This window comes from Gossypium raimondii, chromosome 3 (assembly GCF_025698545.1).
Source record: "Gossypium raimondii isolate GPD5lz chromosome 3, ASM2569854v1, whole genome shotgun sequence".
NCBI lineage: Eukaryota > Viridiplantae > Streptophyta > Magnoliopsida > Malvales > Malvaceae > Gossypium > Gossypium raimondii.
The window spans coordinates 12,644,766-12,665,703 of NC_068567.1; the positions used below are offsets into that span (position 1 = coordinate 12,644,766).

The following is a 20,938-nucleotide window of genomic DNA, read 5'->3' on the forward strand; positions in this document are numbered from 1 at the left end:
GCAATTAGTTTCTTCCATGAAATTTATCTTAGGTATCTAAAACCTTTTGTTATCTTTATATGTTTTTACTCTAAAAGCCAAAAGTCTCACTCAGACATAAATAGGCTATTGTAAGACAGAATAACAGAAATATGAGTTTTAAGATTAACAAGCATGAAATAAACAGAATTGAATATAAAAGATAAGAACTTACAATGAATACTACGAATTTATTTTTCCAGATATCGTTACACTGACGCTCTGATACCAATTATAAGGGATATAGGAGACAGTAGATTTACAATATATTTTTACAATATAAAACTAGTAGAAAGAAAAATGTTTTTAAAGGAAAGAAAGGATAATGGATAAAAATATATATGAAGAGAGGATGGTGAATGAGAAGTGGATGGAGAAAAGTTTTCTAAACTTTTTTCGATGCCCCCTTAGGCTTTCTTCCTCTCCTTTTTATAGGAGAATTTTTGAATTCTATTTAATTTTCTTTGAATCCCATACATTGTTTTTGATAAGGATAATGTCTTATCATTAATTTGACATGGTTGCTTCCACGTTGCTTTCTTTTTTGTCTACATCTGGATGTCGTTTTCCCAAGTTGCTTTCTTGGATGTCATTTTCTCACGTAGCTTCCTTTTTTTGTCTACATTTGGATGTCGTTTTCTCAAGTTGCTTTCTTGGATGTAATTTTCCCACGTAGCTTCCTTGATATTTTAATTGATTTTTTCCAATTGGCTTTTATCATTCTTGAATATTATCTAGATTTATTTCCTTCATTTTATCTAGATGTAATGAATCTATTGACAGTCTTGGTGAATTCCAACATTCCTACGCATTTTTTATTTCTTCTATTATGTGTGATGGAACATCATCAATCTCCATGTCAACTATCTTTTTTAATAGTTGCATGGATTGTTCGTCTCTATCATCTTGAATGTTTCCAGTACCGTATGCCATTATTCTTCTTCCATCAGTCCATAGGCTATAGGTTTTTTTGTTGAAGTAAATATTAAGCTTTGGTCATTAAATCTATTCCTGTTTGGATTTGATAATAACTGAGATTATTATAACACTTGTCAATGTTTTTTGTCAAGTGTCTTTTGTCTTCTTTAGCTGCTGAAAGTTTGAGACTTTCAATCATTTTTTGAATGATCCAAATTTGATATGACTGATAAAATTTTTCTTTTCCAGTTATATCAATAAGATTACTGATTTCAAGATGAAAATAATAGTAAAATCATCTTCATATATCATGCGTAATAATATAGATTTAATAAATGTCGGAAAATCTTTTAATAAATAGAAAAAAATTTTGAACTGTTTTTTTTAATAAAACCAGATTCAATACTACTTAAATCAAATGGTTTATAATCAAGTCTAAATTTTATAGTAGGAAAATTTTCATTTAGATCGTTTGTAAAAACATATACTTCTAAAAAATATATTCTGAAAATGATAAATTTTCCACTAGCGCAGTAAAAAACCATGTCTCATTTCGTTTTATAATTTAATTTAATTTATTTTTATTGTACCCCAGGTATGCGTCTTTCATTCAATTTTGCTTTTGATCTAATACAAGTCCATCAAGTCTTAATTGATGAGCATCAATATTATTGTCAATGAAAAAAGACGTAAGTTTAAAAGTGTTAAACTAGATTTAACTCATATTTTGGTTCCACTCAAGTTCATGATACTTTGATAATTAAATTAGAATGGTCTAAAATAAGATAAATTTTCTATTTGGAATTTGACCCATAGGTTGAAGAAGGCTTAGTCGTAACTAAAGATAGAAGAAGAAAGTAAATTAATACATTCCAAACATGGTTTTATCATGTTAAAAACCATATAACTCATTATACAGAACTGATACTTATGTATTAGTAAGAGTCCAGTAACCACCAAATTTATTTCCCCACATTATGTTTTCATTATAAAACAGTGACTAAACAACAAGTCAGAAGATGCATGGAGGAGATCATATTACAACTTGGAAGATGGTTTCTTGGAACTCCGCCTAGCTATGAATTCTTGCATCTTCTTAAACTGCTCCGGTGTCATTCCATCGTAGTATTCATGACCCCTCTCCTGTAAAAAGAACATGAATTTAAATTGGGAAAATCAGCATAAAAAATCATTAACCAATCAAACAAGCTCAAGTTGCAAGGACAGAATGCTAAAGAGATGAGTAAACAGAAGCAGTGGTAGAACATGGATTCTTTGGAGGAATCATGTATTATCAGCCATATAAGGAAGAAATGAGGGGATTGATAGAAGGGGACTATGGAATCATCTGTTATCTCTACATAGGAAACTTTTTTATCAAACCCCTAGCATTACACTTGGTGATTTTCATTGAGATATTTAGGATTGCCCTTACTGGGAAGGAGGCAACTGACTGGGAATGGTTCCTACTAATAGAGAAGATCGCTACACAAATCAACTATTGGATTACGAAGTTCCTATCTTATGCAGGGAAAACTTTAACTCATTCAGGTAGCGATGTTAAATATCCAGAACAACTGGTACAGTTAATTTTTCCTTCTTCCTGGAAGTGTCTAGGACATAATTAATCAACTATCCTCTCGGTTCTACTGAATTAGACAGGGTAAATCAGCCAAGGAGCAAGGTTACGATGGAAGCCAATTTGCATAACTAGCTCTGAAAGACGATTTGAGTTTAACAACTTATGTTTGGTTTCTATTGTCCCCAGTCGGTTCTCTTTTGGATTGCTTGGATTAATAATGCTCATGTGCTCAATGCAAATCAAAACAGCAGCAGAACAGCAGACAAATATTGCAAGTAAGGCTGATAGCTCTTCAGCTTTACTAGGCAGCAAGGTTAATCTCGAATTTCCCTGATGTCAAATACTCAGGGTCCTCTATGCAACCTGAATGGCGTAAAACTAATTTGGTTTCCTCTCCAAATCCCAAAGCCTGCAATGATTTATTGGATGGCTACACTTATTAGGCTGTCAACCAAGGATCATTCACTATCCTGGAGGATAACACCATACTGTGCGTGTGTTCTCTGTCAGCCAGAGCAAGAATTTAAAAACTACTTGTTCTTCAAATTGTGCTCTCTAAGAAAGTCGCAAAGGATATTCTATGTCAATGCGAACTCAAAAAAAACTATACCAGGCTGGGAGGAAGAACAGAGATGGGCAGTAAGATACTTAAGCAGTGAATCCTCGATCAGAATTGTATTGAGTATTGCTAGGACCTTCATCTAGCAGATTTGAAGGGAGATAAACAACAGATTATATGGAACTTTTCAGCAGATTACCAAACATACCATTAACCGTGCGAAGACGACGTTAGCAGGGCTAAGATACCATGTAAAGACACATGGAATACAATCTTTTTCACTTTCTTTTATTCTTGTATTGCATAGCTTTGATTACTTTCTTTTCATTATGTAGCTGCAATTTCCAAGTTCTTTTAGATAAATAAAACCATGCTTATCCAAGAAAAGATATACATAAGCGTAATGAATACTTTTTCTATGGCGAGACCCTGACGGAGATCCAATTTGTACCCATCATTGATCACAGACTTGTACCTGAGAACCAAGTCTTGACTGTTCTTCATAATTGCTCCTGCAAGTTGTCGAGCTTTATTCAACACTTCATTTTGGTCAACAATATAATTGACAAACCCCAATTTCTCAGCTTCCTCTGCTGACAAAGGCATGGCTGCCAACGACACTTCGCGAGCCTTGTTTGGTCCTATAAAGCGTGCAAGCTTCTGGGATAAACCCCATGAAGGAAATATCCCAAATCTACAATCATTTTTTGAAAACAACACTAAATCAACACATGATACAATCAAGCCTTCGACTTGTTTATCTTCAGCAATTGTTACCTGGCGTGAGTATCAACGAAAGCGGCTCCCTTAGCAGCGACCAGCATATCACAAGCGAGGGCGATCTCGAAGCCGGCAGTAATAGCAAGGCCGTTGATAGCTCCGATGATGGGTTTGGGGCATTGCTCCATCTGAACAACCGGATCCGCCTCCGGGTCCTTAACGTCACCCTTGAAAACATCTTGTGCAGCCGTCAAATCCACGCCTGAACAGAAAGCCCGTCCAGCTCCAGACAAGATGATGACCCGCACCGAGTTGTCCTTCGCAAGAGCCTTGAAAGCCTTGGCCAAGTCCACCATCATGGGCCGGGTCAAGGAGTTGAGAGATTTGGGTCGATTGATGGTAACAGTAGCGATCCCTTCAGGTTCACGGGTCACAACGATCAGCTTGTCAGACGAGGAACCCTCCATTTTTACAGGAAAAGGAAAGAAAGGGAAAGATTCAAAAGAGAAGATGAATAAATTTTATTGCAATTTTGGAAATGGTTATATAAAAAAAATATTTTCAACATGGATCTGGTTTTGGTAAATGGGTTTCGTCATCATCGTTGGTTGCGTGTTAGATAATGCCTTGAATTGCGTGTCTGATTACGGCGACGGGAAAGCGGATAAGAACATAAGAAAACAAAAAAATCCCACTCCCTACTGTTTATTTCATTTAAGGGTAAACTAACTCAATCGTAGATCTATTCGAGTGCCAACTCACTTGTCTAAGCCCAGAGATCTACTTAAAATATAAAAGAATTTAAATAAAAAATATTTATTTAGGTTAAGTCTTAGATAAAAAATTTTAATTTGGATACGGCCTGATCAGAAGATGTTATATTAGGGTAAATGACCAAAATTTTTTTTTTTTTCAAAAATTATCGAAATGGACCAATTATTTAATTATTTATCGGAATGATCTATTTTCCGTGAAATCGCGTCCACGTCAGCGCAATGTCAGGGTATGCGCCAGGAAATCGCGTCCATGTCAGCGCGATTTGCTTACGTGGACACAAATCGCGCCCTCTAGGACGCGATTTGTTGACATGGATGAACAGTTTCTCATTTTTAGCTTAGAAAACTTTGAAAGGCCATAACTTTTCGCTCGGTTGTCCGATTGAGACGAATTTTTTTTGATTTCGAATAACTTTTCGAGATCTACGCGCTGAAAAACTGCCAAAGGCTGTTTGCCGCACTTTTCGTCGAAAAAGATCCATTTTTGCCCCTAAATTTTGATTTTTTTCAGTTTAAAATTAAATTTTGAAACATTCAAATCATTATTTGTAGTGTGTATATATGTTAATAGTTACGTACAGAAAAGTCAACTGAATATAATTTTATATTAAATTCATTTAAGTTCTTCTCAAACGACCAATGATTCTAACTGTCTTAATTATATGAGTTACCGATGCCTTTGCCTAAGCATCGATGAGCTAACATTTTATGTAAGTTATTTCTAATTGTAATTTGCACTTTCTATCATTATGCAGGTTGCTTTTCCTAACTTGGAGAAAATCATAATCTGCCATTTGAGGAACGCAAAGAGGATATGGCACAGCAAATTTCATAAGAATTCCTTTTCTATGCTAAAAGAGTTGACTGCTGAGGAATGTGATGTGCCATTTGAATCTTTTTTGTACTTGTTGCTATTGATTTAAAAAAGATTCAAAATTGTTACCAACAAGATTCGAACCAAGGTACTAAGGGAAAAGAGCAAGCATCTTTACCAACTAAGCTAAACTAATTAATTGATATATTATAAAAATACTGTTATTATCTTAATTATATTACTTACGTTCTAACGATTTATCGGACCTATTCCATACACGTGTCAAATCAGAAGAAATAATACAACAATTCTGTAAAAAAAATTCGGTGTTTACTTCAAATAAATAAGGAAAATAATGATTTGAATGTTTTAAAATTTAATTTTAAACCGAAAAAATCAAAATTTAGGGGCAAAAATGGATCTTTTTCGATGAAAAGTGCGGCAAACCGCCTTCGGCTGTTTGTCAGCGCGTAGATCTCGAAAAGTTATTCGAAATAAAAAAAAATTGTCTCAATCGGACAACCGAGCGAAAAGTTATGGCCTTCTAAAGTTTTTCAAGCTAAAAATGAGAAACTGTTCATCCACGTCAGCAAATCGCGTCCTAGAGGGCGCGATTTGTGTCCACGTAAGCAAATCGCGCTGACGTGGACGCGATTTCTTGGCGCGTACCCTGACATCACGCTGACGTGGATGCGATTTCGCGGAAAATGGACCATTCCGATAAATAATTAAATAATTAACTCATTTCAGTAATTTTTGAAAAAAAGGGCTTTTTTTTGGTTTGCCCGTTATATTAATAATAAACCTAATTTAAACCCATTTCCCCCAAACTCAAACATGCATTTTTCTAGTAATAGGTTAGCCAAAAATGTAAAAAGTAACACACCAAAATGCAATTTTCTTTTTATTCTAATAAAACAAACCCTAAAATGCTTACAGTCTCAAATTTCCTTTCAGCCGTTCTTTCACTCCCACAATGTTTCTTTTCTCGTTCTCCCCTCCCATACACGAACCCAGTCCAGATTCTTCATCTTCTTGCATCAGATGTCAAGCTGAGGTAAATGGTAAATTCTATCTCTCTAAATATATGTTTATGAGACAAGACAAGAGCTGCTTGCTTCCTTATTGAATATTAAATGTAGGTGAGTCTCAAGTGTTGTCCAAATCAGAACCAAGAACAAAACATTACATCAATTTTGTTAATGCTACTTGTGTTTTTCAAGATCTCACAATTTTATTTTAAATATGTTGAGAAACTTCTATTTCCTTGATTTTAGTGTATTCATTTTTTATTTTATTTTATTTCCATACAAAAAATTGTTAAAATAATAATATAGGCAATTCAGATATTTAGATTTTTATTTGGGTTGAAAAATAGACTTAGTTTTTAAGTTGGGCTAATGAAAATTTGTATAAATACTAAGCATAGACTCAGCCCGAATTTGGCCGGCTCGGCCCACAAATAGGTTTACTCAGTCGCTTACTACTATTATTGAGGTAACGTGCACCATTAAAATCTTTATATTTTTCACGTATCTTTTTTTTCTCTTATCCCTTCTTTTCTTTTTCATGTTTTTGTCCTTTCTCAACAAACCCCTGCTTTCACCAATTTCACTACCATCTATGGCTTTCCCTGAACACCAAACTCGTCGGTGGATCTCCCAAGGTTGTCCCTTGATTCCAATAAGCCTAGCCCCAACCTTTTTGCTCCCAGAAACATAAACCTAAATCCATTGAAGATGAGATAGCTAAACGAGCAGAGCAAGTCCAAGGTGTGAAATCAATGGTGGGGATCAAATAGGACGGAGTCGGATCCGGAGGGATGTATCAGCAAGCAGGAGGTATTGGTAGATAGTTCAAGAATGAACTCGTCAAGGAAAATCATGCTTTAAAATGGCAGCTCATCACCATCGGCGATGAAAAGCACCTCTGAAACAACCACCACCATGACAACTACGACAGTTGCAATTATTGTTGCGGCAATGACAACATCTCCTCATCCTCCTTCATCGTTTCAGCGTATGGATACGTTACTTAAGACACAATGTGAGTTTAATAAGCCTATATGTATTCAAAGCGTGAATGTTGCCTATTCTAGGTGAAAGGAAAATTTCTTTTATTTGTTTAAATTTTATTTTCATATGTAATTATGAGATTTTTTTTTTTGTAGCAATTTCCTCTCGCAAGGACAAATGGTTTTAGTCTGGCTATCAATTGTTGTTATCTGGTTTTTGTTTGGTCAAAAGTTGCATGACCATGGTAATATTTACAAACTCTACAATTACGTTTAGATATTTGATAAGTTAAATCCATTTAAGTTCTAACAACTTTATTGATGGTGTTTGAAAACAAATCTTTTAATGGTTTGCTAGGAAGAGAAAGAACATTGAAAAAGAAAAGAAAGGGAAAAAGGAAATACAGAAAAAAAAAGAAAAAAAATATTTTAATATTAAAAAAAGGGAAGATAATTTTTTTAAACACGTGGCACATTTAATATGTTCCGTCAGACGCACGTTATCAAATAAAGACAGTAAAAGGTTGAGTGGTTGAATTTGTTTTTTTAATTATTTTTAAAATTTTTATGAATTTTTTTTGTATGGGAAGAAAATATAACTTTAATTTTTTTTATTTCCTTGTTTAGAATCAAACGATGCGATTTGCGTTATGTTAAGGGTAAGTAGAAACGTTACGTTTTAGGAGTCTTAGGGCTAGTTTGGATGGGCGGTGTGTTTACCTCCGGTGAGGTTAAAAAGCAATGATGGCGGTGAGATTAATTCTTGTAGCGGTGAGATTGGGTCTTGTAGCGGTGAGATTAGAAACAATGGTGGAGTGTGTGTTTGGATTCAAACGCAATTGTGTGATGAGGTGAGAATGAAAATGACTATTAAGGACATCGATTAGAATTGATATAAAATAGAAGTTATTTAAATTATTTTAGTTTTTAAAATTATTAAAATATGCAAATTCATTTAATAAAATATTAAAATGTATCTTCCAATATTTTAATGAATTATATAATTAATTTAAATTATTTATTAGATAAAATGATAATTATTTTAATTTTTTATAGTTATAATTAAATATTTTTTATAACAATGATAAATATTATTTTCACAAATAATAACATTATACTTGGATCTAATTTTGAAGTATCTAAGCGGATGATTTTAATAAAAAAATATAGTAACATAAGACATAACAAGTTTCATTATTACTAGAAATTAGGTTATGATACAAAATGTGTTTACAAATATTGATTCATTAAACTAGTTGCAATGGTTTCCCTTAACATTGTGATTTCAAGGTCACTTTCTGTTAGAAGAACTCGATTCACCTCATCAAACGGCTTGAAGAGACGGCATGTCAGTATATTCTCAAATTCTCGAAAATCCTCATCATTTGACCAAGCATGTCTTGAATGTAATTATGCAAAACCATTGTTGCAATAACTATTAAAACTTGCTTGTTGAATGAATAACTTGGAATATCTCTTAATATTGGCCATTTTTTCCACACTCCAAATGTTCGTTCAATCACGAGGCGTAACGAAGAATGGGCATGATTAAAGATTTCTTTTTCCAAATACTTGATGATTACCTCGACGAAAATCGTAAATGATATCGTTCCCCTATATGGACCTAGAAAACACGCCATTTGTGGATATCCAAGAATCCACAAGATAATATTTTCTGCAAAAAAGTAAAACATAATATCAAGTTTAAAATAAATTAAAAATTTTAATATTTTTATGTAAAAGTAATTAAAAATTAAAGTTCGACACGGTGGAGGTGTGGAAACTTCAACTCTTGCTTTCTAAGTGCTTGCAAAAAAATTCTACTATCATGTGCTGCTCCTTCCCAACTAGGAAATGCAAAAATAAAGCACATGTTGAAGTCACAAGCTGCCATAATATTTTGAGTTGGTTCACCTTTCCGTCCGATATAAGGTATTTGAGAAGAAGGCGAAATGCATGCTTTTATGTGTGTTCCATCTATGGCCCCAATACAATCCTTTAAAATAAATAAAAGTAATGAGATAAAAGTTAGAAATAATTTATGTTTTAAAAATATAAAGATTGTGTAAATTTTACCTTAAAGTGATGCCAATATCTTGTATCATGTCGAATATGGTTCGGTACTTCCTCGAATTGACCTTCAATGGGTTTAATCGTGTCTATTCCCATTCGAGCAAATATATGCAACATATCAGTAAAAATTCGAGTAACAGTTTCCCTAGATCGTTGAAATCGCTCTGTTGCATTTGAATTTGATTCTCTATTTCCAAGAATGTACAATGATAATGCTAACTTCTCCATCGCCGATACTTTCCCATTCTTTAAGCCATAATTTGTTTGCAAATCATGCAACAATCTGTGAAATATATTTTTTGGCATCCTAAAACTAATCATGCAACGATCATCGTGCCCATTTAATACTTCGTCCACCCACATTTGACCAGTATAATTTGAATCCATACGCGGTTGCATAGTGAAATAAGTTTCATGGTGTACCAATACACTGCTTAACACATATTCTTCCTCATTATGATAATTGTTGTGCTCAACTTGGGTAACAATTGTGGCTATTCTTTGTTGAGCTTCTTCACTTAATTCAGAGGTATCATAATTAATATCAAAACTATTATACATATTGTTAAATTCATCCATAACCTGAAAAAGTAATCAAATGTAAGTAAATTAATATTTCGTGACATTCTATACAACACAGAAACTTGATTAAAAGCATAACATAAAAATACCAAAAATAAAAAGTAGCATACATTAGTTTTACATATAAAAAAGTAGTATAGTTATATTACAATAATATTTCTAAGGAGCTGATGGTGGAGGTGGTTGATGGTATGGTTGGAAGGGAAATGAGGATGTTGCTACCAAGGATGAAAATGATGCAATTGGATTTTGTTCAGCATACTCATGTTGAAGCCACCAAACCCTATCATCTGGATATAAGTTCAAAAACATTTCTCGTTTCACCGGTATTTGGAACATTTTGGTGGCAAAATAGTACAGTTCATCTCTTTTTGGAATTTCATCTCCCAAAGCACGCAAAGCATCTATTGCATTTGAAATAGTATATTGAGAGTGAGGAAAAATAATTTCATTCACTGACTTTCTTGGACTAGCCATACTCTCACACAATTTCTCAATCTGAGTAGTTAATGTATTTCTTGATGATTTTCTACTTGAACTTGATTTTTTTCCCTTACCGTGTACAACCCCAAGTGTTTGCTTTCTTCGATTAGAGATTTCATGAGAAGGGTTAGATGGTACCTCATTAGGAGGAATACCTTCATTCTCGTTACTATGTTCATCTGAATCACCAAATCCCTCATTAGGTGCATCATCTCCCATAGGAACCCCACGTGGAAGAACACCAGACGAAGGTGCCCATGCGTTCTCTCCAGTGGCTACAATGCCACTAAACATTTGCCACATTAACTCATTCAATCGTGGTTTAATTCCTTTCTTCTTAAATCCTTTAAAATTAGGATTTTCCTACATAATATGTTAAACGTTAAATGTTATACTAAGATTTTTATAACTGTAAATTATTAATTTTAATAAACTTTATGCATTAAAATAATGATAAAGTTAACACTAACCTGTATTTTTTCAGCCCACCACTCTTCGGTAGCATCGACCGTCTTTTTAAATGAACACCATCCAATACCTGTAGATTCCTTAAGCAACTCCCTCCATAACCTCCATTCCTTTTTTAATGTATCCCACTTATTTTTCAATTGAGGTTTTCCATAATTTTTTTGTGTTTTTGCTTGAAAAAGAGCAATGACATTTTCCCATCCCTTTGAGTTTAGATGAGTTGTTGGTCTATTGCTAGCATTGACTTCATTCACGCAAAGTTCACAAAATATCAACGTCAACTCATCGTCCCAAACAGCTTTTGTTGCTAAGCTACTATCTCCCTCCACAAAATTTCGTGTCTTTACCATCTATTGTCATTGATATAATTCAGTCGATGTGTTAGCATTCACCAAGAAGCATAGAGAACATATATAGTCTATAAGTTATTTTAGACGTCTCCCAATGCTAATCTTTATCTAGCCACACCCAAAAAAAACTGGCACCTTATTTGAAGCTTCAACTTAATGGAAAAAGTGAAAATGAATGCAACAAAAATATAATTTTCAAGTCTCATATTTACTCCATTTCTGATTCTCTTGGACACAAGACATATTTATATGGATATCAGACTTAAGTCTCTAGGCCAAACTAATAAAATTAAAGAAAAAATCTGCAAGAACCATTGGTTCACGTTTATTACTTAAAATCTATCTACAATACAATTTCTTCATGTTTACATCAAATAAAATTAACAAATGCTAATTTTTTTATCTATTTTAGAATGATTTGACAAAAACTATAAATTAAAATACTCAAATAAATTTTCTTCTAAAGTTGGAGGACTAAAAGGTTATTATCTTGAAAAGAATAATAATAAAAGCAGATAAGCGTGTAATTCACAGGAATTTGACTCGGCGGAGCCACCGAGGGGAGAAAAAAAAGAAAGAAAAGCTCTTAAGAGGATAGTTCCTTACGGAGATCCAAATGAGCCACATTATAGGAAGAATGCATTTGATGCAGGAGAAGATGGGCTGGGTAAAAATGCACATTCGCTTAAGAAGGTTTTTCTCTTCTTTTATGTTTTTGGTTTTTCATGTTGAGTTTCGTTTAGATCTTCCATTTCCTTAATGTAAGTTGATTTTTCTATTTCTCAGGTATCTTTGATTTTTCTACTGAGTTTACAGCAATTTATTTGGGTTCATTTTTCTATTTCTCAGGTATCTTTGGTTATATTTCTGCATGTTCTATCTTTACTGGAATTGGTAATTATATGTTTGTTGAAATTCCGCTGATTAAGGTAGTTTTATTGGATTGTATTTTAAATGTTGGTGACTATTTGGGAGTAAATTGCAGGCGCTTGTATCTATTTGGGAAGGATGATGGAATTAAAGGGTACTGGAAGGGCAATCTTCCTCAGGTTCTTTGTAGTTTTTACTTCCACTCTTTATTTTGGGATTGGATTTCGATAATGTGTAAGTGACATCTACATTTGTAAGTGATTCAATAATCAAGTCTTCTTATATTATTGTTTAGTGCAAGTTTTCTGGTTATGAATATAACTTAATGATTTTAGTCTAAAATTTGCATGTTCATCAAGTGTTAAATCTTTACATTCCTTACTCTTTAGTTGCATTTAATTGCTACATTGGGGTTTCTCTACAATGAGCGTGCTGGATCTAAGTTATGACACCCTTGTTTCTGGCATTTTCCAACATATTGTCTGGCCTTGTAAAATTACTTTGAGCAGTAAAGTAAGCTAAAAATTGCTTGAGGTTGTTAAAGCTTATTTCATGGTAGTGAAGGTTCAAAAGGCGGTTTATACAACTCTAAAGTGGTGAAGTAAAATTTTAAATTTGGGTGATTGGTGCCTTGGTTGTTAAACGCACCTAAAACGCAATTATGACATATCTTATCTACTTAGATTTTTCCTTACTACTTGCTTTGATATTTATTACAGTTTCATCACTATGCAAGTTGTTATGGTTAAAGTGGTAATGATTTCAAGTTGTTCTCATGAGTTTTTATTTGAAAATGTGCGGGGTTCATGTCAACCGGGCAAAAGAAGTTTGCTTTTGATGTGAAGGCAAGTTACATTTCTTTTTACGCATATGTATATGGTATCCTAAGTTTCATATATCTTTGTTACCTCGATCTGTCATATTAAGTGACTTCTTGAATCTTGCTTTCTTGTATATAATATTTGATGCCATATATTAGGAATATGAAGCTCAAGAAAGGTTGAAGCAGAGATGACTATTGAAAAGATATCTCTACCACCTAATATTAGTTATGGGTATTTTTTCCCTTTTGCCCTTTGTATTTTACGTTACATTGTTTTACATGTACATCCAATGTGATTATCTATTGGATGATTTAAAGAAGTATCTGAATTGTTTGAATCTAGGCTCTTGTTTTTATAATATAACAATTCTTGTAATATAGAAATTTGTGGTCTAGGCAATCTGCGATAATACTAATTGCAAACTGTTGGTTCTTGACAATTGGTCCGAACAGCGGTGATAATACTAATTGCAATGCCTTGTGTAAAAGGCATTGCAGAACTCAAAAGGTTTTGAAGCACCGAAGCGATATGAGTAGAAGATAAAATATTTAACACTTGAAGATAAAATGTTTTTATTATTGTTTTAACAATTACAGACTCTAGCTTTGTTCCACCATTGATTTATTCCTTCATGGGAAGTTTAAGAGACATCGCGATTGGACCGATTCTTGTGGTATCTCTTTTACTAGGGTCAATGCTTTCAAATGAGATTGACCCTAATCAAAATGAAGCCGAGTATCTGCGGCTTGCATTTCTGACTACCTTTTTTTGGGATCACTCAAGTAACTCTTGGTTTTCTCGGGTAATTCTATATTTTACTCTCTGAATTAATAGTATTTGCTTCTAGCATTCACTAATCTATGTTTTGAAAAAAAATTAGGTTGGGATTCTTGATTGACTTCTTGTCACATGTTGCCATCATCGGTTTTATGGTGGAGTGCGATTACAATCGCCTCCAACGACTTAAAGGTCTTCTTGGTATACAAAATTTACAAAGAAAACATATATTATTTCATGTAATGCGCTCTGTGTAAATTTGTGTCCATCATGGAGTAAGCGACCTTCCATCTTCCCAAGCTAAAATACAAAGCTTTAGAACTTATATCAATTTAATCATTCGCTACTTCCTAGTTACTAAATCTATATGGTTCTACTGCAGTGGAACCGCAGACTATACTCATCGGAGTTAGCTTTTTATCCTTCCTGCTGTTAACCAAGTACATTGTAAGAGCCTCTAAGTATTATTCCTATTTACAAACTATTTATCAGGCGTGTGAGCATGTCTTAACTTTTACACGCTTTGAAAAATAGGGGAAAAAGAACAAGAAGTTCTTTTGGGTGCCTGCAATAGCTCCTTTGATATCAGTTATTCTCTCCACCTTTTTCGTTTATATAACACATGCAGAAAAGAAAGGAGTCCAGATTGTAAGCATCTTTAACCTATAATAATCTTTAAGTACAATACTGCAATCTCTTAGTATGAATGTTTTCTCATATATGCAGGTGAAAAACATTGAGAAAGGAATCAATCCCTCATCGGTAAATCAAATTTATTTCACTGGTGACTATCTTCTAATTGTGTTCTGTGATATTTATAGTTATGTGTAACTTGTGTTAGGCATGAAGTCATATAGCAAACCTGCTAAACTTGTTCATATTACTACAAGCTTTTGTTGTTTCGTTTGTTTAGTTGTGCTTTGTTTTGTTTTTGATAGTTTTAGTGTTTGAGGGTTTGAGACATGAATACATCATTGCTGGAGACATGAATATGGATGGTATTATTACTGATTTGTTTTTTTATTTTATCAGGTTTCTTTCATTAGATAATAATGTTTTAATTATGTTGATTTATATAGGTTAGAAGGGAGAAAATCAGTGAAAGAATGAAGTATCTACAAGATTTAGTACCAGGATGTAACAAAATCACAGACAAAGCTGGTATGCTGAATGAAATCATCAATTATGTTCAATCTCTTCAACGGCAAGTAGAGGTAAAAAAATAATGGAGAAAGAACATATGGATTTGTGTTTAAAGGAAAAACAAAAACTACTTTCATAAAATTCAAACACATATATAGAGTAGAAAAAGAAGGGTTTTCACTTACCAGATCAAAGTTGAGAACAGGATTGATAGGGTAAGTAGAAAAATATAGCTTCTTTGAGAGTCTGCTCTGCTGTTACGGTGGAGTTTTGTTACTGTCAATTGAAGAGCAGAGTTTTTTGCATTTTGGGAATGAAATTAACTTAATTTTAAGGATAAAATGGTAAAATAATAAATAAAAGTAAGGCTATTTTGTGCATTAAAATGTCAACTTTCAAGAAGCCTCTAGCTCTCTGCTATTTGCTCCAATTAAAATCAGCTAATCGGTGTGGTTGAAAAGCAACCTCAACTGCTGATCGACACCCTCAACCAAACACAAATGCAGTGAGTTTGGCACCATATTTTCCTTTCAAACGTGCCTCATTGCCTCACTGCCTCAATCCAAAGGAGCACTTAGTAACTTAAGTTAAACGGTACTTTTTGGGGAGGGAACCACAGTTGTCAATAATGCTTTTGTGGCAACCAACCTTTTTTGTCCGTTGTTCAATCCCTATTACTATTGGAAAGGGTGTAAAGAGATAATTATGAATGAAATTTGATAAAATTCTTCTCTCTCTCTCTTCATGCTACTTTCTCGTTCAATTTCTTTGACACACATCAAAGGCATCAGAGCTTGACAATTTTCAATAGTCGAGGATGAGGTAACTACGTGTATGCAGAAGGAAATGAATTAGCTTCAATCGAAGGCTAGTCATATCCAGATGGAATTAGCACAGTGGGATACTAAACTCGATGGCCGACTCAAGGAGTTTAAGGAAAAAGTTAAGGGCGAAATCAAGTTAGAGTTGCAGACTCTATTTGATCAGTATCTAGGTCAGCCATAACTGGGTATATCCAATGTTCCTTATCAAGACAAAGGGAAAGTGGGGTGTTAGGAGGACCTCCTCTTGGTTTTTTTCCTAAAGAGAAATTGTTGATGTTACCAATGGTAGATCCAACGAATTTTTGTACTCCTTTGAGGTTCAGTGGTGGCGAAACGATCATGAAGCCTTACAAGCCTGAATGTCTGTGGTTCAATAGGATAGACGTTAGGGGATGTTGGTCAAAACTCGAGTAGTACTTTGAGGCTGAGGGGGTCTTAAACAATATCAATGTGAGAACGATTATGCTGCATTTAGAGGGCAAAACCCTAGGTTGGCATCATTTCTTTGTACAACGCCAGAGAGGGCTGCACTATTTTTCGGAAGTTTATGCTCGAGGTCTCAAAGAACGATTTGGTTCCACATCCTTCCTAAACCCCATGTCCAAGTTGGTCTCCCTGAGACAGTAAGGAACAAAAGACCGATATTATGACCATTTTGTAAGCATTCTTAACCAACTTCATTCTCCTGAATATTATGCCTTAAGTATATTTACTAGTAATTTAAAAGCTGAATTGGTCAATATCTACATCTGTTAAAACCTAAGACCTTAGTTGAAGGGTTCCTTCTTGTTAGACAAGTAGAGGGAATTTTGACCAACCACCCTAAGAAACCTCCTCTAGTAGGAATTGGAGGATTGCGAAAACTACCAACACTTTTCCCTACTCCTCACACAAATGCACTGTCTAGTCCTAATGTGTCTTCTAGTGGAAATCCTTCTCCTAACAGTGGCCAAAGGGGGACTACTAAGGCCCTCACACTGCCAGACATGGAAGATAAGAGAAGGAAATGGTTATGTTTTTTTGTGTGCAACAAAATACACCCCTAGACATAAGTGTATGAAGGCTTAGTTGTATCAGTTGTTACTAGATCCTCAAGATGATGAAAGCAAGAAGGTCCCAAGCCCTCAACCTAATGAATTTCTAAATTGCTAGGATCATTTAGAAAGTGTTGAGCTAGAAGGGGAAAATCCTACAACTCTAGTTTTGTCGTTACATGCATTACATGGCTCACAAGGGAACAACTCTATGCGAGTTGTTGCTACCATTGGCACCACTTCAATCATCATTTTGATCGACTCAAGTAGCACCCACAACTTTGTGGATGCCAAACTGGTAAAAACACTTAACTTGTCTGTAGAACATAGTTGCAAGTTGAAAGTCATTGTTTCTAATGAAGGAGTTTTACTCACTCAAGGTCATTGCAAGGCAGTTTCATGGACTTCGCAAGGCAACCAGTTTGTCACCAATTTCCTACTCCTTCCCTTGAAAGGTTGCGATCTTGTGCTAGGAATTCAATGGCTCTTGTCTCTAGGAGATATTGTATGGAATTTTTCTGCCATTACCATGAGTTTTACATATTAGGGACAACAATGTACACTGCAGGGTATTTTACCAGGGTCTATACAAATTATGACAGAACCTTAATTGAGCAAATTGTTTCTCTTCAATAACCAAGGTCCCTGTACTTTGTTGCTGACATCTTGTGCTCAATTTTCCTTATCCACTACTACTAGTACCTGAAATGATTACCTTCACAAGTTGCTTACTGATTTTGATGATGTTTTCCAAGTTTCTACTAGACTCCCACCTCCTAGAATGCAGGATCATCAGATTCCTCTGAAAGATGAAACTACAGTGGTTAAAATACAACCTTATAGGTATTTAATACTCCAAAAGAATGAGATGGAGAGAATGATAAGGGAGATGCTCCAAGTTGGCATTATTAGAAACAGTAGCAATTCGTTCGCCTCACCAATTGTCATGGTAAAAAAGAAAGATGGGAGCTAGAGGTTATGTATGGATTATAGGCAATTGAACCAGCTCACAATCAAGGATATATTTCCTATTCTAGTGATTGAGAAGCTGCTCGATGAACTTGGACAAGCTGTATTTTTTTCAAAACTAGATTTGAAGTATGGCACCACCAGATCAGAATGAAGGATCAAGACATTCACAAAACTGCATTCAGAACTCATGAGGGCCATTACGAGTTTTTGGTAATGCCCTTTGGCCTTACCAATGTACCCTCTAGCTTTCAGTTTCAAACCTTACCTCAGGAAGTCAGTACTAGTTTTCTTTAATGATATATTTGTTTATTCTGAGAATTGATCTACTCACCTTACACATTTAAGGGAGGCCCTTCAACTACTTCGAGAGCAATGTTTTTATGTCAAGAAGAGTAAGTGTACATTTAACACCAGTGAGATAGAATATTTGGGCCACATTATTTCAAAAGGGTCAGTTTCTATGGATGTCTCTAAGGTGAATAATGTTTTGTGTTGACCTACACCAACTGTAGTAAGAGAATTGAGGGGATTATTGGGATTATCTGGCTATTATAGGAGGTTTATTGGATAGTATGGAGCCATAACAAAACCTTTGTCAGTCTTGTTAAAAAAAGAAGCTAAATGGGAATAAACTATGTAAACTTGAAATTATATAGGATTTTTCTATATATTTTTACCACCTTTTGACTTAATAATTATATTAATCTTGAGTAATTGTTAATAAATTTAGTGGATTTTGCTTAAATGTTAATATGAGACATGAATTTATGAAGTATGCAAAATTATGTTTTATTACATGATTTTTTGTGCATAAAGTATATTATTTTCATGTTAATTATTAATATGTTAATTTTTATTATGCATGAGTCCATGGAAGATGAGATTATCATAATATTTCATGGACCTGGACACATCCACCTTACTTGGATGGTAATACCATTCAAAATTGGGTCATAAGGATTTGAATTTGACCTAGTTAAAATGTGTTACAAAATAGACATGTCTGATTAATTTTTGGATCATGAAACTGTCCAACAAGGGGGAGTCAAGCCCAATTTCAGCACAAGCATATGGCTGCCCAAAAATCAGCTTTGAGATATTTCATTGGAGGTCCTTGCAGTTGCAATTTAATCAGAAATCGGAACACAAACTATGCCTTTGAAACTGTCCACTTTATGCTAATTATAGCATGATTTTATGTTTGAAATAATCAACCAAACCGCCTCCCTTTCCACAATTTGTGGCCGATCATGCAATGGATAAGATGGAGGGAATTTAAACTCTATATTTAGTAAACTTCACCCCCACCTTCACCTATAAATACCACACAACTTATCCCTAATTCTTCATTCATTCATTCCTAACACATCTCTCATTCTACATTCTTTTCTCTCATTCCATTTCCCTTTCCTTTTTCCCCATGCCTAGCCACTCCATTTTCCCTTCCATTCTTTAGCCAACAAAAGTCTTGACAAGACCATCTCTTGGTCGACCACCTTGAGATACCCTTAGCAAAGGAGCAACAGGCGGATTGGAGAAACACCTCAGTCAAAAAGATTCGAAAGGTTGCTGAATTGAATTAGAGTTTACTCTTTCCTCCTTGTTGTTTAATTTAAACATGTTTGCTAAGTGTTTATTGATCTTGCAATAAAAAATGATAGCTTAATTCTATTTAGCTAGGATGATTATGTTGATTCAATAGTATTTGTTTGATTCGTGTTTAATGTGTTTGTGCCTCGGTCGATCATGTTTTCAATTAAAATCAAGATGTATTTCACTCATACGTTATTGGATGCATTCAGATTAGCTGAGTGGTCCTAACTAGATGACGACTAGTAGACACATAATTGAAAAGTGCAATACTCAATTTAGGTCATTAAACTCAACTAAATTAGAGGTTCATAATGTCTTTAGTTAGCTCTATTATCTTGCATAGTTTTTAATTTTATGTGATTAAAATGTGTCAAACTTAATTGTCCCTGTTAACTCACATAAATACTAAGAAATCCTTAGTTTAATATGATCAGTAAAATGCATGTTTCACTAAGTAAAATATTCGAAAGGACTTAATTTGGTTTCTAAACTCTTGAAAGATTGAGTTGTCATGGAAAGTTTTCTGAACACTGTTAAGCATGATGAAAATGAATTAATTTGATTAATGTAATTGTCCTAGCCTATACATGTTATTGATTGTTGAAGTTGTGTTTCTGTTGCTAAAATCCATTCATACATTTAGATAATTTTACATACTTAGGTTAAAATTGCATTAGGGATCAATTTTGCATCTAGTTAAATTAATCTAGTTAAATCATCATCACTTAAATTTTTGTGTTTTTATACAAAATTGTAAATTTATAATTTTTCAAATAATCGATTAACACACATAGTCCTTATGGGGATGATAACTCATTTTACTTACTTATTACTTGAACGACTATGTACACTTGCACAAAAATCCCGTTACAAGTTTTTGGCGCCATTGCCGAGGACTATTGCCTTAATCATTCTTTGTAAAATTATTTTTGTAGTTTGGATTTTATTTAATTTCTAACACTACTAATTTATTATTTATTCTTTATTTGAGATTTATTTATCAGATGTTTATGAGCATAGATCGAATCATCGATCTATTACTTGTAGACCCTAAAATTGAGCAATATTTAGATAGAGAAGACACGAGAGATTAGCTAAAAGACAAACCAAGATGGACCTTGGAAATCAAAATGATGGACAAGCTAACAAAGTCAATCATGTGTACAACCCAATCCTTACTGTTGATGATAGGGATCGTGCCATAAGGCAATGCGCTGTGCCACTCTTCAATGAATTAAATCAGGGAATTAATAGGCCAAATATCGAGGCCAAATATCAAATGCTCAAAATGGTGGGCCAATTTAGTGATATGCCCACAAAAGATCCACATCTTCACGCTTAATTATTCATGGAGGTGAGTAATTCGTTTAAGATAGTTGGTGTGACTGAAGATGCGTTAAGGTTGAAGTTGTTTCCATACTAGTTGCGGGATCGAGCATGAGCATGGTTGAATTTGTTGTCACTAAGTTCAATTTCTACATGGCAAGAATTAGTAGAAAGGTTTTTCGTAAGGTATTTTCCATCGAGCAAGAATGTAAAGTTGT

General features: G+C 34.1%; 2 protein-coding genes and 2 long non-coding RNA genes across 6 annotated transcripts; 2 read left to right on the forward strand and 2 right to left on the reverse strand.

Moving 5' to 3' along the window:
• Window positions 1–1,753: 1,753 nt before the first annotated feature.
• Window positions 1,754–4,527, reverse strand: LOC105797214 (probable enoyl-CoA hydratase 1, peroxisomal). 3 transcript variants are annotated; one of them, XR_008194290.1, is made up of 4 exons: window positions 3,855–4,527; window positions 3,489–3,771; window positions 3,286–3,412; window positions 1,754–2,079 (listed from the first exon to the last, which is right to left on the reverse strand). XR_008194290.1 is itself a non-coding variant. In XM_052628124.1 (3 exons), exons 1-3 carry the CDS (start codon window positions 4,262–4,264, stop codon window positions 2,049–2,051), a joined length of 660 nt encoding a protein of 219 aa, XP_052484084.1. In that variant the 5' UTR covers window positions 4,265–4,523; the 3' UTR covers window positions 1,754–2,048. The 3 variants fall into 3 exon arrangements, 2 of the variants coding, with proteins under 2 accessions (XP_052484084.1, XP_012482620.1); XM_052628124.1 differs by lacking the exon at window positions 3,286–3,412 and having other exon boundaries at window positions 3,553–3,771; window positions 3,855–4,523; XM_012627166.2 differs by lacking the exon at window positions 3,286–3,412 and having other exon boundaries at window positions 3,855–4,522.
• A 1,872-nt stretch (window positions 4,528–6,399) lies between these two features.
• On the forward strand, window positions 6,400–7,714 carry LOC128039755 (uncharacterized). The gene is made up of 2 exons (XR_008194291.1): window positions 6,400–7,433; window positions 7,558–7,714. It is a non-coding gene; the product is annotated as an uncharacterized LOC128039755 (long non-coding RNA).
• Window positions 7,715–10,215: 2,501 nt separating this feature from the next.
• Window positions 10,216–11,357, reverse strand: LOC105795696 (L10-interacting MYB domain-containing protein-like). Its single transcript, XM_052628839.1, has 4 exons — window positions 11,199–11,357; window positions 11,010–11,117; window positions 10,614–10,902; window positions 10,216–10,460 (listed from the first exon to the last, which is right to left on the reverse strand). Exons 1-4 carry the CDS (start codon window positions 11,355–11,357, stop codon window positions 10,216–10,218), a joined length of 801 nt encoding a protein of 266 aa, XP_052484799.1.
• A 2,860-nt stretch (window positions 11,358–14,217) lies between these two features.
• LOC128039625 (uncharacterized) lies at window positions 14,218–14,625 on the forward strand. The gene is made up of 3 exons (XR_008194070.1): window positions 14,218–14,275; window positions 14,363–14,476; window positions 14,555–14,625. It is a non-coding gene; the product is annotated as an uncharacterized LOC128039625 (long non-coding RNA).
• The last annotated feature ends 6,313 nt before the right edge of the window (window positions 14,626–20,938 follow it).